This window comes from Vidua macroura, chromosome 13 (assembly GCF_024509145.1).
Source record: "Vidua macroura isolate BioBank_ID:100142 chromosome 13, ASM2450914v1, whole genome shotgun sequence".
Classification (NCBI taxonomy): Eukaryota; Metazoa; Chordata; class Aves; order Passeriformes; family Viduidae; genus Vidua; species Vidua macroura.
The window spans coordinates 14,178,630-14,206,126 of NC_071583.1; the positions used below are offsets into that span (position 1 = coordinate 14,178,630).

A 27,497-nucleotide genomic window follows, 5' to 3' on the forward strand; every position below is an offset into this window, starting at 1 on the left:
TTGTATGATGAAAAATTGTGAAAGCAACACTGAATTGTTAAAATCCAAATCTAACCCTTTTTCAGCTGAACTCTAGTGACGTAAAGAAGCTTGGTAGCTAGAAAACCGGGAAGAAACTTCCAAAACTTGAACTATTTCTTCCTCAGAAATGTAAACATAGAGGTACATATAAATAATTACAGTCTTTAAAATCTAGAGCTTGTCCTGAATCCGAACTGACCCAAAGAAATTGGAGGCTGGAATGATTGACACTTTCTGTGATTGTTGTGATGGCACCTCTTGGCTCCCCCCTCAGCCATCAGTTCCACAGCATGAGAGTTCTCAAGTGACATGCCAGCTCCAGAGCTCTGCCCTGTTTACAGTGCTTGTTTTTCCTTAACATATTTGATTAATGCAGGCTTAAAAAAGAGGGGATTACAGGCTGGTGTGTGTTTATTTCAAGAGGATAAGCTTCAGCGCATTGCACAGCCATGTATATCTTGTGAACTGCATATGGATTATGCTGCTTTTACTTTTATTAATGAAATGACCAGGTACACATCAGCTTATTGCATCTCTTGCCCATCCTTCAGATTGGAGGTTTTGGATACTTGAGGCAGGCAGGGGTGGAGTAGAAGTGGTGAATGAACCATAGGCACCAGAGGCCAGAGGTAATGCAGGTAATTGGAAAGACTACAGGGCAGCTTGAAGAGGAAATGGTTTGCTGTTCTTTCCAGACCCTTAGGTGGGGGTGTGAGGGGCAACTTGCTCTGAAGTCCTCTTGCAGACTGATTCCAGAGACATCTGGTGCGAGCCCGCTCTCTTCTTTCCCACTGTCTTTGTTGCATAATGGTAGGCCTCATCCTAAACTAGAACTGCTTGGTAATAGATTTTATTGAATGACATGGCTTGACTTGGCTAAATATGGAAAAATGCATCTTAGGAAGTAAAGAGTAAAAATTGTATCTTAGTCTATGGTGTAAAACGTGTGCTTTTTGTGTATCACATGCTTGGATAACCACATATTTCATTGTAAGAATGTCTAAACATGAGAGTTTTATAGGAGTAGTGTTTACTGTAGGCAAACTTTGAGAAAGACAGACCAGTGCTCTGTGAATGGGAGATATATTGTAAAGACCATTTGACAATTTGTCTTGTATGAACCTTGTAGGAAATGAAAACTTGTGTAACTTTGGTCAGCTATGTGTTGGGCTTTTATTCAGGCAGAAAAATGGGTTAATGTGCTGGGAGTACTTTTTTCTTTACTGCTTTTTGCAAGATGTTAACTCTAGTTAAATTTTTAAATCTTGTTTCTCCTTTCCATTTACAGAGTGGTTGAACAAGAAGCTCAGAGATCACAGCAAGTTTCTCAGGACAGAAAAAGTCCCAGCAGGACCAATGGTTGCAATGAAAACAGGCCCATTGACATCTTAGAGATGCTTAGTAAAGCCAAGGATGAATATGAACGAGTAAGTAAATGTCTCTTTTCTGGAAACGAATTTTTAGACATCAGCTGTGCTTTGTTTAAAGGGTGGGCAGTGTCTGCAATAGTTCCAGCAGCCTTGTTTTCAGAGTGATGTGTTGTTCCCTCCCTCAGGAACACTGTACTGGGAAACATTCTGTGATTTCAGGCAAGATGGATTGAATCCTGATCATGTGGTCCAACTTGAAGTGTAGCAGGATGGACCAATTTTATAATGATTTCTCCTGCTGTGAGAAAATCTTGTCTCTGGGAATAGCAAATAAAAATTGTGCCCAACAGCATCTGTCTCTTAGTCTCAAAAGATGAACTGAGGTAGTAGAGACTGAGGCATTCAGTTCATTTGTAGGCTCTATGAAGCATATTTCTTATTAGCTGTAGACTGTGTAACAATACTGTGCCTTTGTCTTTCTGTTGTCCAGTTTATTACCTGTGTCCAGTCTAGTGTTTCTCCATTTAATAAAATAATTCATCTCAGAAGGAAAAGCTTGTTATCCTTTGCCAGTGCTAAATTCACAAGATTACATAATGAGGAATGTTAGTTCTCTTAGGAAAGAATTACTTTATATAGTCATGAGAACCAAATTCATACATGCAGGGTGAATATAAAGGTAATGTGTGGGAGATCCAAAAATGGAAACAGAGATTCTGAACACGCCTCTTCCCCAGAGTAATAATACATGAATGTGCCATAGTAAAGCAATGTGTGAGTATTGCATTGCAGAACCACGGTGTGGCTTCTGTGCCTGTGCTGCTGGGAGAAGAGGGAGCACATTTGTACAGTGCTTGATTCCTTCCACAAGTTGCCGTGCTGCAGAGTTCCTTTGAGTACTTGGAATTGATGCATCTAGATAGTTACAATACAGTGTGGGATGAGGAGAGAAGAGTAAGCATGTGGTTTAAACCTTGTATGAGCCAACTTAACCTGTCACTGTCTGATGTACATTGAGGTCAGGGCAATGTGATAATCAATACAGTATCTTTGACCCAGGCTAGATACTAATTTCTGCAAATCACTCATATGTTCTTTTAATGCTTTAAAATACAGATTAAAAACAACTAATTCAGAATGTGTCAGTGCTGTGTGGGGAGAAGGTGTCTCTGTATGAAGGCCAGCATTGTGCAGGTAGCAGCTTTTGTGAGATCGCAGAAGGAAACATCACAACCTGCATGATTCATCTTTCAGTGGTGTATCAATTTAGACTGATTTGAAGAAATTGAAGTCTTTTTGCAAAGAAGGGAAAAAACCCATACCATAGGAATGCACTGCTTTGGTAGTGCCCTCCTGGGTGTGATGAAGCCTTTCTCCCTCTTTGTCCTTGCACTCTTGGATAATGCACATTTCCAACACATGGCTCTTGGGTGACTTGGGATATTCCAGCTTCTCTTCTAATTTACAGATCTTTTTCATATGAGAATACTGAAAAGCTTTTGCTAGAAACAAAGTTCCTAAACATCATGGATGAATCTCTATAGACAAGTAAAATTCTGATGAACAGGAACAGATGCAGATATTTTAATGGACAGACAACATCTGTGGTGTCAATAATACAACAGGGAAATAGGCAGGGCATGGGCTACAGCAGAGCTACTTTAAAATTGGGGGGTTTGTATCTTTATTTCTTCTTATTGTTGTATATGTGTGTGTTTGTCTCTTGATATTTGTAGAACACCAGGGAAACTGGAATAATTATTTCATTTCCTTTTTGTGTGTACATGAACCGTAAATGAACCTGTTCATGGTAATCCCATCAGAGCCTGCTGTGATTGTAGTGCTGTACAGCTGTCAGAAAAGCAGAACTGAACAATGTTGTTCACATTTCGAGCAAACTTCTTTGGAGAATGTTCTGTTGACCACCTCAGCTTTAGCAACAAACCCCTGGCACATTAATTTTGGAGCTCTTGTAGCCAATGTGTGCCAATGTTTATGTGGTGAAGTAACCAACTTGTTTGGAAGATGGCTTCTTGAGACACCTTTCCTGTCTTGATTTTTTTTTTTTTTAATAATTCTATGGCACTTGGTAATTATGCATGAATTTGTATTTAGGAGCAGAAAGTACTTATCTGCTCGTACATTCCAGATGGATCATACAATAATCCTTGTGTGCAGCCCACATGAGATTGGCAGAGTGTCAGCATGAGAAGGGGGCAGAGGGAGTGAAAAAGAGATTTATGAAGGTCTGAGTGCTTTAATCTAGGATTCCAAATCAGCTTAATCCTTCAAGTACACACTACATCAAGCCCATATGTGAAAATGAATGAACTCTGAGATTTATTTTTTTTAATGAAGTGAATGGATGCTTTTTATAGTGTGGTTTTGTGTTTGTATTTCAGTTTGAGCAGGGAAACATACTGCAGCTTATCTTCTAGTGAAAAGAAAACTCTGCCTTTCCTGATTTTATAACTAAAAGGCCTCCAGCCTTTCAGGCACAAGGAGTTTTGACCTGCAAGTTAGTGGCTAAAAGTCAGAAATGTGAGGGTCTGCTTCTTTCCTCTGTTCTTAAATCACAATGTATAGGTTTGATTTAGTACTTATTGCTTTCAGTTAGAATTTGAAAACAAAAGAATAAAGCTCAGATTGCTTTTTAATCCGTTGCTAAAAAGTTTAACCTATATTTTACTGCTTTGGGTAAGACACCAGAGCAATCACCATGTGTCATACCAATGGTTGAGCTCAATCATATGCATCAGGTGTAGTTTAGCCATTGAAAGCTGGATTATTCTACAGTCTGGGTTTTTCCACTGGTGATTTTAATGGTAATAGAAGATCTGTATTTGTTTATTTTTATGTTTATTTAAGATGAAAGTCAAATCCATCTATCCATCTGAATCATACTTGTGTTATAATGCAACTTTCTTGCCTGGTTTTGTCTTGTTCACAGAAAACCAAATTAACTCCTGAAAATAAATGTACATGGTTGGTTAAACTGGTGGAAATAAGTCAGTGACAAGCTGTCTTTCCATCCACTTAGAGTGCTTTCTGACAGGAATTTTTTTTTCCTAAGCAGTTCTAGTTTTGGTTCCTGATTGAATGAAGTGTAGCAAACTTCTCTGTTAGCAGCCAATGCAGATAAAGGATGTGAAAAGCCCACCTTTTCTTTAATGTATCATTTCTGTTTGTAGTGAAACAGTATAAAATCAGTTGTATTTTCTTGTTGTTTTTTTTATAATAACAAAGAGTAAAAGTTTTATGACTGCATACCAGATTGTGGATGTCTTGCTATGATTTTTATTTCCTAAGATTTGTGAATTCCACAGTGTTTTACAAAAATCACTGCTTTGTACATCATCTGTGTTTGTCCCAAGTGCCATGTAAACAGGACTCTGTAGGGGGTAAACACAGACTAAAACTTATGTGTTTATATTAACTTTTTTTCTTTCATTTTTCCCCTCCTCAGAATCAGATTAATGACCTAAGTATTATATCTAGTTCTGGAATGCAACAGAATTCAAATCCTCCAAAGCCAGAAAGCACAGAGCCTTCAGAACAGAAGCCTTCATTACAAGTGCAAGAGCAGGTATGTTTCATCCAAACCTAAATGAGGGTTTTTTTTTTTCATTTACTACTTTGTTTTGGTGCCAAAATTGATTTTTTTCTTAAGATGCCTTCAGTGTTTGCCCAGTGTATTATTGCTAAACAAATGAGAAGACTTTTAGGAGCCTAAATTCTGTCTTTTGACTTAGCATTTTAAAAAATAAGAGGCTATGTTCACACTACTGTGAATATCCACGTTTAAATGGGCCCACTTGGCTTCTGGAAGAAGTCAGTCTGTGGTAATGTGTGGGATGACTTGGAGAGACAGGAAGCAAGAGAAGATGACCATGCCTGGTGGTCAGGTCTTTCACTCAGGAACTCAAGCCCTGGTTTTCTTTCTCAGACATTTACTGAAGGTTTACCTGTGCTTCAGAGCCACAGCTGTGGTCCTGCACAAGGAAGTTGGGGCTTGATACAAGACTTTGTAGAGATAAATGTAGAGAAAAAATTAAGTAAACTGTGCAGTACCTGAATTGCCTGTAACAGGGAAGTGCCGTGGGCCTGCTTGCAGTGCCACCCAGTGGGCACCGGACAGGCACTGCTGGTGCTCCTCGGAAATGCCCCATGGGAAACTCCTCTCCCTGCCATGGTTCACTGGGGTGCTTCTGATGCAGTAAATCACCGTGCCTGAGAAGTGAAATCCCCTAGGAAAACGTGGGCAAATTTGCACTTAGTACTTGTAATTAAACACACAGTTTGGAGGAGTAATCCTAGTTGCTACTTCATGTTAGAGCTGGGGCTGGGCAGCAGGAATCTGATTTAGGAGTAGGGTCGTAACTCAGATGAGGGGTGGGGAGTTTGCTGGGATTATTTCTATCACAGCCCTTCCAGCCCCTGAGCAGCACCTCTGTTTTTGGGTCAGTGATGGAGTGACCCCTGGCAGCCAACTCTGTTTGCTGCATGCCATGTCTGGAGACCTGGCACCAGGGCTGCCTGAGGCTTTGCTTTCAAAGCACATATTTTTTTTGGGTCATTCCATGTAGACTGTGCAACATTTCAGCTGAAATGCTCCACCTGACAGTGCATGGAATTGCAGAACAGGAATTAATTAACTAGTAAAGGAAAAACTTTAAAAAAGAAAAAAGATAAGATTCTAAGAAATTGCTCTGAAGTAATTAAAGGGAAAGTTGATTTATAGAACATGTAAAATTTCATATTTTTGATTCTATTGAGCTATTTAAAATAATAGCTGCAGAGATATTGGAAAAAAATAATTGGGTAACATAAGTGATAGTTCTATAAAGCCAGTTAACTGGGTTCAAATATATCTCAAATGCGTTGGTTCTGAGCCACATTTTTAGTAACATAGACAACTGAGAGACTACTGGAAAAACATTCCATTGCAACTATAAAAATATACTTTTTTGTCTAATTAAAACAGATGGCCAGTAAAATAAAAAAATAGTGTGCATATGATAAGTACAGTGAGATTGCTAAATTCTCTCCAAAATGTCACACTTGCATGTTGATTAACTTCATCTCATGCTAAAGATACCACACATTTGGGAATAAAAATAAATGTCTTCTGTATGATATTGTGTAGTTAAGTGTTGTATCTTGGCAATTCAAAATTAAGAACAGTTGTGTCATGAAATGCTTATGTGCCAGCAGTCTGCAAAACAACCAGACCACTGGTACTGAACCATGAATAAGCAGAGCTGGGACTATAAAGCTTAATTTATCTGAAATCATTTCTGGAGAAACCCTCCGAGCAGCAGCAGCATTCTGTTCCTATGAAATAAAGTGATCTTGTAGCCTTTATGCAGCCCCTTGTGATAAAGATCTTCATAAACACACAGAGCTGATGAAATGCTTAAAGTACACCTCAACCAGACAAGGCAAAAGAGGTGTTCTACACTCCATGCTGGAAAGTAACTTGATGTTTAAGACTGTTCAATCTGACTTGGATCAGGGCATGGTAGAGATTTCAGTTTATTACTTGACTATTGTAATGTATTAATAAAGGAAGGTTGGTCAATTAATCATACTGAAGTGAAGAGCTGAGTTTGAAATTATCTGGAACAGTGATTTTTCTCTTAATGGAATCTTTATGGTTGAAGGATGGGTCTCCAGATCAGTAGGATCAGTGGGAAAAAGTAAGAACAACTTTCTAGGAAAAGATTCCTAGCATAACTAACAAGGTTTATAAACTATAGCATGTCCCAGCCCCAAATGAAAGGATGCCAGTCTTTTAACTAGCTAAAATTGAATAACAGTGACAGTAGAGATGAGTAACCTGGGCAAAAGACAGCGCGACTTCAAGCTCAAGGGGTTCTTGTTGGGCTATTTGTGGCACCTGTGCTGCTGTGCCTTGGCTGCTGTGCTGTCCTGTTCTCTGTGCTAGGGATCAGAGCCAGCAGAGCAATGTCATGGTGCAGTGGTTGTCATTGTGAAGTAGCATCTTTGTTTAGACATACCATCAGAATACACTGGAATTGTGCTTCAGGCCATTCAGTCTTCTGAACAGAATGTTGTATTTCAGTCCAGCTGTTTTACATAACTTCTGGTCCTGTGCAACCTAAAAAAAATTTTTTTGAGATCACTGGTGTTAATAGCTGTTTCTTTTCTCTTTACTGAAACACATTTTAAAATATTTTTAGCAAAATATGATATTCTTAAAACTATATTTTTCTAACAATATCAATGGTGTAGGCTAGATGTATTTTCTTGGAAGAGACTAAAGGACTTGTAGATGTAACTGTGTACATGTAATGTACTTTTCAAGGAGATACATATTTAGGTTTATAGAAATTCTCTTACCTATTGTGACATCTACTGCACTAGGGCTAGGAAAACTGTCTAGGCATCTATTGCTAGATCAGTTGTGCAGCTTCTGGTTTTTATGTTCCTTTCCCATTTTTAGAGCATTTAACTATTTCCAATTCTGTACATTCTGTGAGGATTTTTTCAGTATGTATGTTTTTGTCTCCACTTCCCTGAAGTGCCTTGTGTAGTTAGGGCTAATGGATGGTGCCATGTTCCTGACCCAGTCCATAGCCATCCCCCTTCCTGACTACTGCTGCAGAGACTGTCCTGAGATGGCCGTAAGGAAAAGCCATACATAGCCAGGATGTTCCTCATAAATTAATTTCAAAATTCATATGAATAGGGCACCTGTGGTACCCAAACTGTGTTTTATATGCATTTGACCTAGTTGTCTCTCCTAACTTCCTTGAATTTGTAATAGACTTTGTGAGCTGCACAGTGCTGTGTCTAGTTCTAAACTGAAAAATCTTCTTTTCCCTTCTTTTTAGCCATTTCAGTCAAGGCAGAAGCATCTGACTTTGGAGGAACTGTTTGGAACCTCTGTCCAAAAGGAACAGCCTGCAGCTCCATATCCCAATCCAGAGAGAATGGAGAAGCTGCAGACAGATGGATCTGCCAGGGAGCAGCACAGTTTGCTTTTGCCTTTTTCCTTTGACCAGTCACCAGTAATGCAACAATCCCTGGGGAAATCTGAAAGTCCAAGCGTTAAACCCAGCGCCAGCCAGCAGGACTGTTTAACACCTATGATAATACCTCCAGCTTCAGTTTCCCAGCCTGATCTGAAAAATGTTTCAAGCTATTCAGTTCGTTTAAGCCCTGTTCTTAATTCAGCCTCGACAATGGAAGCGGGCCCTGCTCAGATGCTTCCTGGCCTCAAACAAAGCAACAGTATAATGCAAGTTATGCAGCAGGCTGCCAAGCCCATATCCCCACTGGTGAATCAGCCACCATCTGAAGTGAACCACGCTCCACAGAATCTAATGGCTGGCCAAAGCCAGCTCATAGCACCCTTGACTACAGCAAACACAGGGACTGTCTCAAATGCATCTCATACAAGTGTTGATCTTCTCCAGAAACTCAGGTTGACCCCACAGCATGACCAAACACAACAGCAGTCTCTCACTAAGAGTCCCTTAACACCAAACATCTCTGCCTCAGTTGGCCAACTTGCAACACCAGAAAGCTTCAAAGAATCTCACAGTAAGCCATCAGCCTTGAACAGCAAGATAATCTCTCCCCTTCAGGTATTCTGTGGGCTTTGATATCCATGAAGCTTTAGACTACATGTATTTTTCCCTTAAAAACTGTGTTGTTATATATTAGCTGTTTGAAGATGATGAATTCCAATTAATTCAATCAATACCACACAATTCCACTGTGTGGTATTGATTGGATGGCTAAGTTAGGAATCCAGTTCCATTAGTTTTGTATCATTAGCATCTGCTATCAGTGACAGGCCTGTCTCTAGAGGAGAGGTTTTTCAAACTGCTGCTGTTGGTAGGTGAATAAGTCCTAAAGATTTAATCTTGTGTCAGAAAGGTACTGCTCAGAGCTTGGCATTTGAGAAGGGATGGAAGGTTGCAGGCTGAGCACTGTGATGAGAGGTGATGTGATGGAAGTCTAGCCTGTTCATTATTTGAAAGTATACAATTAACAATTTCCTTTTTCTGATTATTTTGCTTTGAGTGTTTTGTACTCCTTCAATTTTGACCCACTTTTTCTACAGGTACCTGTGGGCTCCATTGAGATATGGCTTTATAAGTTTGCCATAATATTGAAAGCATAAAACATAAATTCAGATATTTCCTCTTTTTCCAGCTTCCCATTGATTATATCAATTTAACAAAATTGATCTAATGATAGCTAAAACCTTGAAATTTGCATTTTTGTGGCTTTCTTAAAAACAGAGAACCACCTCTGGAAACTGAGCTGTGGATGGTAACCTGTGAATTTTGCTTTTTTTTTTCCCCTTAACTCAGACTGTACAACAAAACAAGGAATCAGAAGTATTTCCACAGGCGAAAACTTTGTCTAAAGCAAGTCAAGTAAGTGGATAAGTACCTGTGCTAATTGGTCTCAGGGGTCTTCTTAGGGGAAAAAAAACCAGCTGCAGTAAACCAGTTGATATCTCAAATAGACACTGCTCACTGACCATATTGAAGGAGCTGTTATGAAACAGTGCTGGAGGAAGGGGGAGTTGCTGTCAATGCACTGCTCTTGTACAGTCACTCTTACTGTTGGTTCTAATGCAGAAATGAAAACACATTTTTGGATTTGCAGCCCTGCGCTGAGTTTGCACCATTTGAGTTTGGCTTTTTTTATGTTGCAAGCAGGGAGTACTAATGCCATAATATTGTAGTAGGGTTATTAGCCTTGGCCCAACCTTAAGCACCCCAGAGGCTTAAAATGCAAACCTTGCCTTGCTGTGTCTCAGTTTTCTTGAGATACTTTGCATCTTAAGAACAGATACAAAGCAGAAAAAATTGAAGATGGAGAAAAAAAATAACAAGTAATTGCTACTGCAAAACTTGTGATAGCAACTTTTAACCAGCTAAAAGCAGATTTAAGATTCCTAGAACTGCCTTGGGTAACAGTTTAAAATAATGTCAATTTTAAGTTTCAGATTGTAATTACAAAATAACTTGATAATAGTCAAGTGTTCAAGAACTGGTTTCAATTACCTTTTTGTTATCTATTCATTTTAGGACACCACCTGTATTTTATTTCTGCTTTTCCCTTATGCACCCACTCCTTTTTCAGATCTCTTGCCTCATTCTTGTCTAACTTGCTTTCCATGAGAGCAGTTTTAGTAGCATGCCCAGATCTGATTGTGTAGGCAAAAAAATGGCCCTACTTGAAGTAAAATGCTACTGGGCTGCTATAAAATAAGCTCTACAGTCTGTTCATGACCTAGTTAGTAAATAATTACCTAATTAAAAGCATTTTATATGAATTTGGGAATTTTAAGAAACATGTGCATGTTGTATAGTAAACTGTCAGTTTAAACACATTGTCTTCAGCTGAAATCCCACACTGTGAGTCTTTACAGTTTTGACTACAAGAAAATCAATTTTCTAGTTCTGCTGTTGTTGATGTTATTTTATACACATAAACTTTAGATGGCTTTGGAAGGCTTTTTCCTCTGAAGGTTGTTGATTATCCAAGGGGAATTCTTTCTGCTGACATATCAAATCACATTTAGTGTTGCTTTTCTTTGGAGTGAGATTGGCTTATTTATTTTCTTTTTTTTTTTCACCACGTTGGTCGTCCTGGAAGCCTGATACAAGACACAGATTATCTGCCCGAGTAACAATTGCAGTTATCAGGAGATGTCAGAGTTACTCAAGTAGGATGTTTATTTGTTGATGCAAATGTAATAGTCCTATAAATGTGCAATTTCTGTATAAAAGAAGAAGTGGTAAAGGCAGTATGTGCATTTTTGTAATGAAATGGAGACAGACCTGTGGAACAATGAGGTGGAAGATGGTCCTCAAAATATTTCCATCTTACATCCCCCCCAAGGAAAAACAGAATGAGAATATTTCAGTGTACTCCAATGCTTTAATTATAATTCAGCAGTTTCTTTAAATATGTTTGAGATGCACTTCAAATTTGAACTAAATTATCTGTGGGAGACCATAGAAGTGGGGTGCAGGAAGCAGGACTGGTCTTTCTGAAAACTCTGACAGAAAATAATTTGCAAACAGCTACAGGCTCCTTTGATTACTTAAGTGAAAAGTTCAACTTTCATTGTATGTGTTCTAAAAATTCTGAAAGGTAGCAACCACATGAGTAGGAAGGATCTGCATACAAGAATGTTCAAGGCTGCTACTCTTCAGCTTTGAAAATGAGAAGTACTATTGATACTAATACTATTCTTCATAGGTAGATATTTCTTAAGAGCAGCTATTCAGCAATATCTGTCTGAATAACTGTGGCTGCAATTTATTTCATTTTCTTTATGGATATCTCTCCAGCATTTACAGCATCATTCATTCTTACTGAACACGGTGCTTATTAATTTTCTGTTCTTTTACAGGTTGCACCTCCACAGTTTGTTACAGCCACAACGACAGTAACACCTTCAGTGCTCTTGTCTCCAAGTGTGTTTCAGCAGTCAGCTACAAAAGCTACTGAAGTGGAGAATAAAGCCAGTTCTTCTTCGCCTTTAACGCTTGGACCAACAGAAATTCAAACTACACCTCCTACTGTTCTCAGTAGGTCTCAGCTTCAAGAAGCACTGATACATCTAATAAAGGTAGTGTCTATACAGAGCTCAGAGTTTCTGAGGGATGGGGTTCCAAGCACAGAAGACAGCACTGACAAATTCTGTACCCCTGTAACTCCTTTTGCCCTGAAAGATTACAAAAGATGTTCTTTTCTGTTGAAGGGGCAGATTACCCCACACTGTACACAGAGTACAGCACAGCTTGCTGCTTTTGGTTGATGTGTCCTTTCCATATGAATTAGTAGATGAGTGAGGAGTAACTTGCAGTAGTAGAAGCTGGTATGAGGTGGGAATTGATTTTGCTGTCTTTTTAAGTGTTCCACATCCTCAAGGAAAGATTTCCTGTTTTCAGTTCCGTAGAACCTTTCCTTATCTTTACTTTTACTGTGTTTCTTTGAAATGGAAATTGCAAAGTTTTAGCTCTGCTATTTTTAGGGACTAAAAAGTTCTGTTTAATTAAATCTGTGATGTTGGGAGCAGCTGTGCATTGAGATGATTTTGACCTCTAATGTCATGGTGAAGTTGCCATGAATGACAGTTATTTCTTAGCTCAGGATTCTCTTGTTCACTCCATGCTGGTGTTAGTAGAGCTTATACCCAAAATGCAAGTCTAAAATAACAAACAGTATCTTCCCAGTGACCGAGTTGTTAGGACCAGATCCCGTCATTAGGTTGCCTGATTTATCTGTTCCATTTTACATAACCTTTTCTTCTACTGGTGTGTATGGGTTTTCTAATTAAACTAATCTTGGAACTGAGCTCACCTGCTAATATTGTGAGTGGTGATTTTAGAGATCTGACAGTGATATTTGTCTCCAGTCTTTACAGAGAGAGAGCTGAATGAAGACTGAAACAGGCATATCCTGCAGCATGGGGGTACTCACACAGCACTCTGAGCAGGATACCAATTGCTGTTCAGATCCTATCAAACAACTGTTACACTCTCAAGCCAAGTGATTAGATACCAGTTTTGTAACTTGTTGTTTGAAGGAATTAGACTCAAGAAAAACTGTAAATCTTGTCCATAGATAAAACCAATTCACTTCCATGCTTTGACTTGGGAATTCTTTGCATTCCCATTCAGGCTGGTCTGCCTAACAAATAATATCACATCGGACACTCAGGCAGATTTTATTTGGGAGCCTGTACACAGAATGGGATTCTTTATGCCTTAGACTATGGTTTGGACTCTGAAGGGAAGCAAAATGTGGCCAGGCTGACACAGTGACCCCTGTCTGTTTGTCTGAGCATCCAGAGTGGCTGGTGATGCCTTCAGCTGCTGCCCAGCTCCATGGTTCACAGCCTGTGTGTGTTCCAAAAGCACCTTTTGTGCAGGCACACAGCTCCTTCCCTTACCAGCTGCAAGGAATCCTTACCACAACTAAAGTGACATTAAATTAAACCTTTTTTTGCATATTTTCACTAATGTTTCTAATGTGTTTCTGTTTTTTCTGCAGAATGATTCCCATTTTCTCAGCACTATCCATGAAGTCTACTTGCAAGTCCTCACCAAGAGTACAGACAACATTAAGCTATAATTGAAGCTGAATCTACTTAAAATATGTTCATTTAGAAACAATTACGCCTCATCTATAAAACTAATATTTTTGTAAAAGAATATTTAGTTTTCAATGTCTTGAATTTGAACCTGTTAGGAAAGATTATTCCTTAAATACTTATGAAAGTAATGTTCTCAGAATGATCTAGGTTTTCACTGTGATCATCACCAGCAAACCTTTTTTTTTTATTGGGGAGGGGACTTAAGTTGCATTTGAGCTCTCATTAGCATTAAGTGAATGTGCAAATGTTTGCTCTGGCTCTAATTCCTGGCTCTATTCACTGTTCAAGGATTACAGACTCAAAACTATTTCAACCAGCAAATGCACAGTATAATACACTACAGCACACCAGAACTAAATTCAGTTGTGGGAACAACTGAATTCAAAGTTCCAGTTTGAAGGACTAAGGAAAATGAGAGCAAAATGCCTTGTGATTAAGCTGGCAGGTATGTGGAGGGAAAGGGTCTGGAAGCCAGGCCATTGGAGCTAAATCTTTAACAAAAGGTCTAAAAATGTGATTAGCTCAATATATTGGCAGTCTCTAGCTAATGCATGTAAATTCATCCTTTCAATATTTCATTAATCTTACTTGTTTCTGCATTACTGACATAAAACACCCAAGTGAGTAAGGCCATTTTCTCTAAAAAGGCAAAATTTGAAATATGCAAAATCCTCAGTGATTGTACTTTTTCTTTCAGCAACAAAGGAGTTGCATGTTGAAGTTCTCATTTTAAATTTATAGTTAGGAGACCACCACGGGAAGACTCTTCCTGTTCAGCAGTGTTTAAAAAATTTAAACATTTTTTCCCTTTTAGCTTAAGGATGGACCGCACCGTAGTTGGCTTTCTCTCCTCAGTTGTGTTGGAACTGCAGTGTTGGAAACTATGCAGATGGGAAACAAATGCATGCTTTTCTTCTGTTGCCCTCTCCCCAAATAATTTGTGTATACTTCATAGTCTGAAGTTTATCTAATTAAAATGTTACTGCTTTGTATATGTGATTTAGTAAGTCACTATTCACTAAGAATTTAACTGGGTACTTTCCCATTTGAAATCAGATTTTTTTTAATTATACTTTCTTATGCTGCTGTGTTGGTTTACCCATGGGTATTTATTTCTTAAAGGCATGCAAAGGTAATTAATCTGAGTTCAGGTCCCAACCTTTTCCAGCAATAGTAGTTTTAAAAAATGCTTTTTCAGTAGAAAAGTGTTGGGTTATTGAGTAAAGAGATAATCTGTAGTGAGTTGTGATGCACTGCTTCATTATTTGCCTTCAAGCACTATTGAAATATGAAGAAAAATATTGTTTGGCTCCTTACAACATATATGTAAGTATAGATCTCTTAAGGATTAGTTAATGTTGACATAGTCAAGGTGCATGGCCATTTCATTGGAAACTAGTAATTGAGCTTTAATTGTGACTTGTTCACAAATCAGGATGTTTTAGATACAACAGATAATTTACATACCTTCAAATATTTTTATGTATTTGAACTATTTTAGGTTTTTTTCTTAGCTTTTTAGTGGAAAATATATTTTGTTTAGCACTACCTGCCTTCTGAAAAGCTCTTCTCAGCCTTTGAGTTCAGTGTTTCCAATTAAAATATATAGTATATTGTTAGAAAAATGTTCAAGATTCAGGGAAAGATGCTAATGTGCATTCATCAATAAATGTATTTGATTTAATGGTAGCATTTGAATTGAGCAATACAAACTCAGATTTCTAAAGGAAGATAGGAGCTTCTTCCATAAATTCTTGAGTTACAATACTGTGTATGCACATAAACAGTGAGACTCAAGTTAGATTCATGAACTAAACTGATTTTATGTTGAGCTTTTTAGGAAAAGTTTCACTGAAAGGAACAAACCAGGGAGCAGTTCCTCTGAACAAAAATGGACAGTCTAAGCCAAGCAGAGGGTTGCTCTTACCTAGATTTAGCAAACATGGAGTCTGTAACTTCTCATGGACAGCTTCTGGTTTCTTCAATCAAAGATTTGATAAAGGTTTGTAAGAACAGATATGCTGGAAGCTGATAGTGCATGTTGATACTGTTTGCTAAATACAGTCATATCCAAAGATCTGTAGAAATGATAGGAAGGATGGGATTTTGAGTTCTTCAGCCATGTACAAAAGTAATAATACTTAGATATCCTTAACCTGTGAAGGTTCCTGTGCAGCTGGAAAACAAGCAGTTGGCAGATCCTTACTTTACTTTGGTTTTGTAGTGTCCTGGTAGGAACCAGGTTGATGGTTTACTTCCCTGCCCAAACTTTCCAAATGAACTGGCAGAGAACCAGAGTTGAAATTGTAGTGTCCACAGCAAACTTTACACCTTGAACAAGTGCATGTGTTTGTTCCAAGATCTGCGTGGGGCCAGCAGACACGGGAACCCCCCAGTGCAGAGGTGTGACAAGTGCCAGGGAGTGGCTTTAACAGCTCAACTCCTTTAATTAAAAGCTTATTGTGAAACACAGGCTCAATTACAGCATAAAAACTGGTTTTGTTTTGTTTTGTTTTTTTTAATGTGAACTCTGTATTTAAAAACCTTTTTCCCTAATTTTTTTTTAATTTTTGTGTAAGTTTGAAATGACCAGCTTGTTGAAGTGCTTGATTTGTGTTATCTGCATGTAGGGATAACCAGTGTGTAGCAAGTTACCTTGGGGCATCACAGAAAATGATTGTGACCATCTTAAAGTTCTTGGTTTTTTTGTTTGTTTTTTTTTTTTCTTTACAGGCTTAATGGGGATTTTATCTATTCTTTCTGGGAATCAAAAGATTATTTGTTCAGACTACACTCCTCAAATTATTACCTAAGCATGTTTTTTGTGGCTCACATTAAGTTACTTTAGGTCTGCGTTTGGACTTTTACTTTTTCCCTAATCAAAGACAGTTTTAAAACCTACATCTGTTGAATTGTTCAGGAAAATCAAAATTCTCAGTTTTGTAGTTAAACTTTATCTGTTATTTAACAATGCAAAGTTTATATGAAAGGTGCCTAACAGTTATTAACTTTAGAAGGAGAATATCTTTCCAAATTAAACAAGATTTGCAGAATGAGTGATAAAAAAATGCAAGTGATTAATCCTGATTTAATATAAAATGTGTAATTCTGTGTATAAATACTCAATATTTAAACACTTGCTGCTGGATGTATCATTTTTGCTTGCATTTCTAATTGCTTCATTTTGATTTATTTCTGAAATCCATTATGCCACATGTAGTCACTGATAGAATTTCTGCAATGTTTTGGAAAACTAACTTTAATTTGGGACTTCTTAGTTTTTAAAAGTATTCTAAGCAAATCAGCCACCTTTTTGCCAGGTATTTGGGTTGCTTTGTACAGCATATCTTAACAAGAGGAATGTGTGCAATATGTATCACCTCATGTTTGTCTGGCAATGTTGCAAAAATGTTAAGATGCAATATCTTCCTTTCACTTCAACTTGGAAAAATTGCAGTATCTCTGATTTGGTGGTGTATTTATTTTTATCTATTCAGTGTATGGGCATATGGTTAGTTAGGTTCTTTTATGTGCATTATGTGCTTTTAGTAATTTCTGAGTTTTATCACTTCTGCATATGCACCAGTTGTAGCCATTTGCATGTTCTTTCAATATGAAGACCATGGGGAAGGGGGGGCTTCAAGGAAAGATTTCTGGAAACCTGAATAATTGTAAGTCAAAAAATGTAGATACTGCATCATTAACGTTTTTGGTATGGTGTGGGTTTTATAGCACCTATGTATGTTTGCAGTTATTAAGTTATTGCATAAATGTTTAAGAATGAGCATTTTTTTCATCCAAAATTTTGTATGTTTGCAAATATATTTTTGTAATAAAACTTCAAAACAAATGTTTCAGCACCTCCTAAAATCTTGTGATGTTTCCTTTTATTTCTAGAGTTCTATTAGCATACTGGAAGGTTCAGTTCTTATTTAGGGTTAATATTTTCCAGAGAAAAAACTCAAATTCCTTTACTCCATTCGGGGGATAGAACCAAATTGCATTTGTCCAAATAGAAAATGCAACCTGACTGCTTGAAGGGCAGTGGGGAACAGCTTCTACAAGGCCCTCTGCTGCTGTCAGAAGCCTTGTGTTTTGAATTTGATAAACAGATACGTTTCCTATCACATTAAGAAATGCAGGTGTACTTTCACTGGCTTGTAAGTACAGCTCTGTGTTTGATGCCTTTCTGTATCGCTTTTTTATGGTGTCCCCTTTCATCCATCTAGACATTTGATTCTCAGTCTGGTGTTGGTCTTTCATCCAAGGCATTGGAAATTGCAGTTGTCCTCCTGCCATATCTGATTGACATCATGCAACTGGTTGATCCAAGTTTCACAAAGTGAAATAGGGAAGAAAAACATAGAAGTTCATCTTGAAATTAAACAAAACCTTAGGCCTAAATCCCTAAATCCTAGCTAAATGCTAATTCCCATTCTAACTACCCATAGGAGCTGGTGCTTTCAAGGGAAGTCAAATGTTAGGGGAGGCCACTGGAGAATGGCATTTGTTGCCCTGATGGTTCATATTGGAGTGATGCCTGTACTATGTCCAGAAGCAGATTCTTCTAATAGAAGACTGCCATACAAAACAGATACAGAAGTCATGGATTTACTGCAACATACTTGAAAGCCAAAAAAAAAAAAAAGTGGAAAACTGCTTAGAATCAAACTTTAAATTCTGGAATCTAGATCTAAATTCTATATTAGGTGTGTTGCCTGTCTGGTTGATATCAAGAATATTTTTTTCATTTTCAGTGCCATTAATCTGTTTGTCTTCTTTGGTCCTGGTATTCGTCTTCACTGTTACTCACATTAAGTGCTGTGCTTTGATTTGGGAATAAGGTAGTACTTCTGATTTCTCTGTGTATCTCCAGCTAAACCAGGCACTGTACAAAGAGTTCATGCAAACCAAAATCTTTTTGGCCTTTTCTCTGTTGATCCTGTGTGCTCTACAGTTATGTTTTTTGAAAATGTAAGACAGAATGAAGCCAATCCCTACTACGATGGTGATATGTAGTGGATGGAATCAGGGAATAAGCATTAGGCTTCCTAAAGTTCATTGTCTAAAATTCAAATTTCATTTACAAGCTTGCAGAATGAAATAACAAGTTGTAGCTCATGTTCATGGGCCAAAGTAATTGAAGTTAGTGGGCTCATGTTTGGTAAGGGTTCAACTACACTTTCTTCTCACTATAGAAGGTCATACAGAGTAAGAAACCTGTCATTCATACAGGGTTTTTTTCATTTGTTAATAGGACGCCTTCAAGTTACTAAATAGTCTTTATTATGGCTGAGGTAAATGTCTCTTTGGTTTAGTTTTCTAATCAAAATATTAGAAATTATAATGTGTGGTATCAAAAGATATTTCCAGTGCCCAGTAGTGGAATTTTTTCACTTACCTTCACACAACAACAGGTGTGAATCAGCTTTTTTCTATCTTCTAGATTTTAATTGGGGGATTTATTTTTTGACCTGGCCTACTAATTTAGGAGAATTAAATTCTGTGATAGACTTGTAACTTAAAATACAGCCATGAACTGTAAAGCTCATCCTTGTCAGTTATGCAACAATTTTTTCATAAGACACTCCTAATCAGGCTCAAAAAGCATTGAGAAAAGAGGACAGTGAAGAGAGATTCTTATCAGTTTTTGAAAGAGCACTGGCAATAAAACAAGAGGGAAAGGACAATTGAATAGAAGATTCCTGAGAAGAAAACAAGGGAAGGAATAGCAAAAGTGTTCATGTAAATATGAAAGGGAATATTGTAGAGAGAAAAGTATGGTCTGTGAAGTTATTTCCTGAAGCATGGAGGAATTTAGGTTACAGTTTTGTTTCCATACTGCTGCATGTCTTTAGGTATTCTCAAAGCTCAAATGCAGATTGCCTGTAAGAATTCAGAGTATTTCAGGGTGTGTTCAGAAAATGACTGGGTAGGCATGATTTCCTTGCTCTAATTCTTCAGGTTTGCTGTGGGGTTTTTAACCTCTGGTAATGAGGCAGCACAGTGGAGTTGACTGATCACAGCAGTACCTAATTTTTGTCTTTGCTTGATGGCCTCCCGTTACAGTTTAAAATTTGCTACACAGAACAAGACTACTCATACCTCATTGCTTTTTGTTTTTCATTTTAAACAGACCTTTAAAAATATTTCTACCAGCATCCATTCTTTAAAATTCAAGCAGGTTCATTTTACAAAATCAACCTTGGGAAATAAAACCACAAAAGAATAAGCTTTATATGCTGGCTGAAATGAAAGTACTTGCCCTTAGGCCTTTCTTGGAAACACGCAGGGATGTGATGTAAATGCACAAGTTTTACTTCTTTTCTCCTCATAAATAAGTTATGAAGCTTTTAAGAGCATCTACAGAGCAAAGATCACCCAGCCTGGCTCCTGTAAACAAAATTCTATGTTGGTCTTAATTTAGACAGCATATGACTTGCACATCCTGCTCATACTTCTTGTGGTTTGGAAGAGGGATCAGAGAGGCTTAGCAGGTTATCCAGCGTTCTCATGTAGGTTCGAGATTTATGGGTGATGCTGAATGCCTTCTCTGGTTTACGTTCTAAGCATCAAACAAATTCACTTCTGTCCTCTGGGGACACAGCTCTCCCATGTAACAAAACTGCTGCAAAGGAAGCTTCTGTCTTCTTAAACTCCCCAGAATTGAGGTACAGGAGTGCAGTTGAAGCCTGCAGGGTCTGGATGTGTACAGAGTCTGTTGTGGTTTACAGCAAGCCCTGCTCCTGATGTGATCTTCAGGATGGAAGACACAGGGTGCCCATTATAAAGAGAGAGCTCTACTTTTCAGTGGTTTAGTAGAAAAATCCTGCCACAACAGAAGCTTTTACAGAAGACCCAAAGGTTTTGTTAGAAACACATGCAGTACTTTTAATATGGGTTTCAAAATAAATTAATATTCTTCAGATATGAAGACAGCTGTCTGAGGGAAACTGCTAACGTAACAGACATATGTGAAAGTAATGTAGACTCATAGTCTGTAGTGCCTGAGCCTAGGCCTGTGATGTAGCTTTATCTGTAACATCATTTTAGATTAAAAAGCCTGATCTTATTACTGCTCCTATACCTGTTTTCATGCAGTACATATAATTTCTTACAATTAATGGTGATGTGTTGCACAGACATCAGAGGTTTTTTTTCTTTTTTCTTTTTCCTTAAATTCATTAGCAGCTAAATAATGTTATTACTGAAGATGAGCTGAACAATCTGTTCCATGTCTAACTGAAGTTACTGTTTTTGCATGTGGAAGGATGTGCTGGTGGTACAAAATGAGAGAATGCTCTGGCATCAATCCATTTCATCCATTCTTGAATGATTTCCTTCTCAAAGGGCTTCTAATGCGGCTGTTCTTTCAAAGGAATAGTCAAACCCTGCTGTGTTGCAGAGGTCAGGCTGAAGAGGATTTTTTTCACTTTCTCTCCTACGCATTACAGCACAAATAAATCCTGCTTTATTTGGGCATTACAGCTCTCTTACACCTTCTTTCTAAACATGCACCCTGTGAAAGCGTTGCTCTTTGGGAGATTTCACTTGGCACAAGTTATCATCGATATCTTTATCCTTTCAATTTTGTCACATTCAGTTAATTGAATACAGATATTCATTTAAACAAAGACCAAAGAGAGTAATAACTTCTGAGCTTGTTTGAAGAGTGTCATAGAACTTGAGTCAAGAATCAAATTGAGAAAGCAAGCATGGTGAAGTAACTGTGGAACATATATGTATTCAGTAGGCCTTTCAAGCACAGATGCAGGCAGAGACCTCAAACTCCTACTACATAAGTGTTTCTTATTAACATAATTTGAAGAAATTGTAGTAAGTGAAAAGTCAGATTATAAATTTAAATAGTTTTGTAAATAATATCTTTAACTGGTCATACTAAACCAATCCAAATACCCCAAAATACTGCAATATTAGCATTTCAGACTTTGATTTAAATACTGTAATATTCTTGTACTGCTAGCGGAAATACTTCCCTAAATACCATCAAACAGCCCAAACCTAATCACTGTGAGTTCCTTAAAACTGTGTGAGACATACATGCTTTGTTTTTTTCTCTGGCAGGCTAAATTTAGACATAAAAAAGTCTCACTGTGTAAGACTTGTCTCACGTTATTTGGTTTAATCAGAACATTTTTCATGTATTATAAACCTGTCATAATATTTTGGAAACTTTGCAATTTTTGTGTTGGGTTTCATTTTTTTTTAGTAAATGGCATTTTTATTTGGAGGCAATATAATAATAACTACGGTTTAAAATTGTTTTTATTCAACATTTGCCTGCGTATAACTCAAAAATGGTCTGTTCTTTTGTGAAGGCTTACATACACATTTTTCGTTTTGCAGACAATTTTGTCAGCCGAGAAGAAGGTTTTAGTTGAGTTAAACTATGAATCTATTCTGTTTGTATGTATCTTGTCCTTGTATCTTGCTGTTACAGACTTCAAAGGTGGATGGATTTCCCTTCTGGATGTTTCTGCATCAGGTGCTGCAGAAGAACCCTGCATTTTCCAGGTTGTTGGTCATAGCTGTTTGTAGTCTGTGTAGCACAAACTGCTGTTCTATGGCAACTAAAGGATGTTGAGAGTGTTTTTCATGCTCCAATGGGAACTGCAGAGCTGATTGTTATTTCACAGCCTGCTGAATATTCTTTTCACAGGGTGTTTACTTGACTGTGCACTTGTGCTTATCTAAAACCACTTGCTATCACTGATGAAGGAATAGAATTTGAGTGAGATGTGACAATAAGGACTGAGCCTCTGGAAAATTTGCAGCACCATATTTGGTCTGACAATGTACTGCATTCCCATCCATCAGGCTACAATGATTGGAATTCCACCACAATTCCACAGTGAGTGGAATTCCACTTCTCTTTTTTAAGCTACTCTGCAAATGAAATTAAACACTGTGCACTACAAGGAGGTGTTCAGGACTAGCAAGGTTACAATCCAGGACAGCAGTGACTGGTAATTCCAGTTCAGTTTGGAATACATAGAGTGCTCAAACTGCAATTGCACAGCCTGTTGGTCTCCTCCCACACCTCCACACATTTTCTTTACTCACCACTGTTTGGATTCTGTAGTGATGAACTCTTACTAGACTTGGATTTGGCAATCTTTTGAGAACGGTTTTTAAGGCAAAATTGGGCACGTAGCCCCATGGTAGCTAACTGGCCTGAATTCTAGCAGTGCTGAGTGCATGCAGCTTCTGCTCTGGTAAACAGGGTTGCATGTACTTATGTCAGCAATGCATTTTTGCAGTAACTCAGCAAATGTCAGTCATAGCTGAGCTTTCATGCTTCTGCTGTACATAATGCCCTGACACCAAAATGTGGATGAAGGGATAGAAAAATCCAGTTATCCTGTGCATGTATTTAATAAGCTGTCTAGTCTAGTAGTTAATACTGAAGCTAACGAGATGTGATTGTATGTTCTGAAGCAAGGCTGTTTGTCCATACATTTGCATCCTTGGTTTAATCACATTGTATGTGGTTTCAGAGGCAAGTCCGAGGAATGTGGAAGCAATGTTGACTGTTGTATGCAATGTATACCATGACTTCAGCTATTGCTTTACAGTCCATCACACTTGGTCAGAGGTGCAGAAATAACATGCCTCTTCAGTAGATCAAAGTGGAGGCACTGACACAAGGTGGAATTTCATCCTGTGAATGCTTGAGCTGCTGTTTTAACAACACAATACCACAATAGGCACTCGGTGATGCAGCACAAGGATTCAGGGAACTGAGGGGGAGTTGTGGGCAGTGATCTCCCAATGACATTGTCTAAGCTAAGTCTATCTTAAATTTTTTTTACCATTCAGATAACAATAGAGGAAACAAAATAAGTTGTGAGCTGTAGTAATACTGGACTGATCCAGATCATCCCCCTTATTTTCTTACAGGAGGGGAACAAGAGAGCACCGTATGTCCAGCCAGAGAAGGCACTTGCTAAGATTGCTGTTGCCAGTACACTTGGGACAGTTTGTCAGGGAGCCATACAAGGCAATTCAAGAGCACATCATCACTGTGATACAGAGACTTGACCAGAGGCCTTACTCTTCAGCCAAAGAATGGAATCAGTGTGGACCAACAAAGGCAAGAGCAAGGCTATGATCTGGCCAGTTTATATTTAAAAGAATTGTGAGAGAAAACAAAGGACATTGGCAAAGGAGTGGGGAGTCACTGAACTCCATTTTAGTTGACTGTCATTTCACTTTACCACTATCAATGATTTATGCAGAGAAGAACAGTAACAGCCTGGCAATGCTCACCTCTTAATCACACTGTATAGACAGAAAATAGGGAGTAAATTAACCTGTTGGAAGCAAAAACTTAGTGCAGAAATTACTTCATTGTTTTCATGATACCTGCTTCTATTTTGATATTTTTCCCCTATGTTTGTAAATACTACCAGCCATCCAGAAAGATGAAGTAGCCATATCTCTAAAATAAGCTTTTAGTTTCCTGGTGCAAATGTATTTATGAAGTTTTTTGAAATTTGTTTTATGGAGCTGAAATTGGGTGCACAGCCATGTTTTCTTAATGTATCTTTGGTCAATACAAAACACTGTGGAGTTTGGCATCATAAACATGATTTCACTTACACTTGGCCTCATTTGAAGAATTTACTTCATGCACCTCTTCTAAACCACAGATTAGAGAAGACCAAATTATCCTGCCTAACCTCACTCAGCTGACATGGATAACTCCGTGTCAATGAGATGATGGTCAAGCCAAATGTCAACATCTGTCTAAAGATCTGTGTTTAAACAGCAGGGGTGATAGAAAAAGTGTCATTCCCTTCCTCAGTGCAGCCAGTATTTTAACAACTGCTCTCAAATCCATGAGCATGGTACAGAGCTCAAGCTAATAAATGCTGCTGTGCTGCTAAAATGGTTCTGTGCCTTTGACTACATCAGCAGGTAGGAGATTCCAGTAGAGCAGGTCTATAGAGCACATGACAAAGTGCTCAGGACTCCCCATCTGCACTATAAGGGAGTTTGAATTCTGCTCCAGACTGGCTTTTGTCTGTCCTGTTGAACTCATTAACAGCTGGGATATATTAGCTGCTTTCTCAGACTGGATCTTCTGTTTCATCTTTATTTGAAAGGAATCCAGTTCATGAGCTGTGGGACTGCTCAGCAGAGAAAGCCAGAGCACAGTGAGCAAGGAACAATCAGGAAACTTGATCCGAAATAGTGGCTCAAGCTGCCTTAGTCTTACCTCCTGACCATATGACTGCAGACAGAATCAAGTGTGCTGTTGCCTTGAGAAGGCTGACAGGTTGTGGAAAGGATGCAAGAATGAACAGAGGAGAAGAGGAAAAGTTGTGCAACATGCTCAGAGAAGTTGGTTACCCTCACTCTACAACGTTAATTTGATTTTAGGCCTATTTGAGGCAATGGCACAACCAGATCCCAAGCAAGATATTTGCTGGTGTGTAGCATATGTAAGGTTCAGTTAAGGATCTTGTACAGGGAACTTAGGTTTGAATTTATTGTTACCTCACCAACAGTTAGGGTAGATTTTATAGTTTAAAATCTGCAAAAGAAGAGAAAAAAAATCAGCATTTCTCGTAGATGTTACTTGTAACTCTTGAGATCTTTCATATTCCCCTACTGACAATATTCCTTTGGGCATCAGAGCTCCAGGAGGACAAAAGAAGTCCCTATATTGTTGTACCAAAGTGGATTTCAATAGGAATATTGTGGGGAAACTGCTGTTAAGAATGGCTGTTGATTGTCTCCACTGTGTCTGGCAGTCCTGTTTCTGTTTCCTCAGCTAGGATCTCTTTGGTATGATTTCCTGCACAAGTAGCTACTTTCTAGCTATCATGTGTTACTTAATTTCCAAGCTGCTGTTTAAACATAGTGGGTTACAAGGTGTACAAGGTGTCTTTCTGTATCCTGAGAGGAAACCTGCACAATGAAAGTGCATTAATACCCTCATTTCTTGGCCCTCTGCTCTGCCACTGAAAGCTCTTGGCATTACAGCCCATGTCTTCAGAGTTCCTAAATTTAAACCAATGCTTGTGTGATTCTCATCAGGCTCTACCGATCATATCCTGATTTTATTGTCCATATAATTTCAAAGTGCATTACTGAAATTAAAAGATTTTGATAACTGGTTGTGCAGAGAGAAAAAAAAAAACAAAAACAAAAACAAACAAAAAAAATAATAACCACCACAGGTAGTAGGCCTACCCTACCCAATTATTTGGAGGTTGAATATAGACCGGAGCAGAGGAAATGGCAGTTGCAGAAGTTAACCTTTGTATAGTGTGCTCTCCAGAACAACCTCTGCACTTTGCTACTGTCAAGTCTGGTTGTTTGGCTCTGTTTTATCCTTCCTGGCCTATTTCCAGTCTAGTTTTTCTTGTGAAGATCTTTATTAAAAGGATTTTCAAGAAGACAGCTGATGAAACAGTTTAACAAAACAGTTAAGCTAAGGGAGTGGCGTCTGCTTTTATTTCTTCTAATAAATTGGTTAGTTTATGGAAAAAAGTTTTACCATACCTTGCTAAGAGTTTCACATGCTACTTCCTACTGGCAGTTTGCCAAGTAAGCACGGCTGAATGCTCTGTGAATGGAAGTGGATTCCTTTGCTTCTGAAACCCAAAGTCTGCAGAGCCTTGAAGGTGAAGGTGTAGGGTTCTTAATGGGAATGGTTCCGTGTCTTCTGGAAGTAGATGATGATAGCATTAGTTCACTATATGTAACTAGGATATTTTTAAATCAATTCAACACAGTTTCTAGGACAAACTACCAGTGGACAGAAAACTGAAATACAGGAGTGCAGTGCAGGAATACCAGGTTGAATGAGCAAGATCTGAGGTATCTTAGAATGACAGAATCATCAAGGTTGGAAGATACCTTTAAGGTTGTCAATTCCAACCTTCAACCCAGCACTACTATTTTTTTGTCATTGTTGTCTGATTAGCCTTTTTGTTGTTGTTGTTGTTTCTAGATTGTGACTTCTAGTGATGCTTGAGCTTTCTAGAACAAATATGAAATATTTTACTTGCCTATTTAAGTCTAGCATTAATGTCATAGTGTTCAGAATTGCTAGAGAAAATGTATTGGCTGACTGATAGCTGGTGAAGTCAATATTTTATGCAAAAGTCTATGTGTTCATCAAATTTTTTAACATATGTTATGGAAATATGAATTATATCCTGACAGGAAGCCACAGGGGGCAAGTCTGCTACTGTTTCACCTGTGTGGAAGAAGCAGGTTAGTGTTAAGCTGTGGGATACTGTAACATTTTATTAGAGACAGGAAAAGACTGGGGAGGAGACTGACAGCTTTATGGAGCAGGGGTAGAATCAAACATGTCGAGGGAGGTGATGCTGTCCCTCCCCTCTGCCCAGGTGAGGCACATCTGGAGTTCTCTATCCGGTTCTGAGCTCCTCAGTACAGGACAGACAAGGCACTGCTGGAGGGGTACAGTGGAGGCCTCCACTGTAGATGAGGGATCTGGAACATCTCTTATGAGGAGAGACTGTGGGAGCTGGGCCTCTTTATTCTGGGGAAGACTGAGGGGACCTCATTAATGCATATAAATATCTCAAAGACAAAGGGCCAAGAGGATGGTGCCAGACTCCTTTCAGTGGAGCCCAGCAGCAGGACAGGAGCAATGGCCAAAACTAAACCACACGAAATTCCACCTCAACATGAGAGAACTTCTTTACGTTGAGGGTGGCAGAGCACTGGAACAGCTGCCCAGGGAAGGCGTGGAGTCCCCTCCCTGCAGACATTCCAAATTCACCCGGACCCGCTCCTGTGTCACCTGCTCTGGGTGGCCCTGCCTTGGCGGGAGGGCTGCACTGGGTGATCTCCAGAGCTCCCTTCCAGCCCCACCACTGCTGCGATTCTCTGAGCGGCGAGCGCGGCTGCCTCGCCCTCAGCGCCGCCTCACCGCGCGCCACGGA

At 38.6% G+C, this 27,497-nt stretch overlaps 1 protein-coding gene and 1 long non-coding RNA gene across 3 annotated transcripts in view; one reads left to right on the forward strand and one right to left on the reverse strand.

Moving 5' to 3' along the window:
- DCP1A (decapping mRNA 1A) overlaps positions 1-17,418 on the forward strand; it is a 32,141-nt gene extending 14,723 nt beyond the window's left edge. Inside the window, exons 5-10 of one of the 2 annotated variants that reach the window (XM_053989315.1) lie at positions 1,310-1,448; positions 4,858-4,977; positions 8,249-9,004; positions 9,740-9,805; positions 11,800-12,018; positions 13,446-17,418. In XM_053989315.1, the coding sequence (XP_053845290.1) occupies positions 1,310-1,448; positions 4,858-4,977; positions 8,249-9,004; positions 9,740-9,805; positions 11,800-12,018; positions 13,446-13,526 (1,381 nt within the window). In that variant the 3' untranslated portion in view covers positions 13,527-17,418. The remainder of the gene's footprint in view (positions 1-1,309; positions 1,449-4,857; positions 4,978-8,248; positions 9,005-9,739; positions 9,806-11,799; positions 12,019-13,445) is intronic. The other variant, XM_053989316.1, reaches the window with a different exon arrangement.
- On the reverse strand, positions 15,542-27,452 carry LOC128813890 (uncharacterized). The gene is made up of 3 exons (XR_008439207.1): positions 27,356-27,452; positions 26,083-26,245; positions 15,542-15,626 (listed from the first exon to the last, which is right to left on the reverse strand). It is a non-coding gene; the product is annotated as an uncharacterized LOC128813890 (long non-coding RNA).
- Between the last annotated feature and the right edge of the window lie 45 nt (positions 27,453-27,497).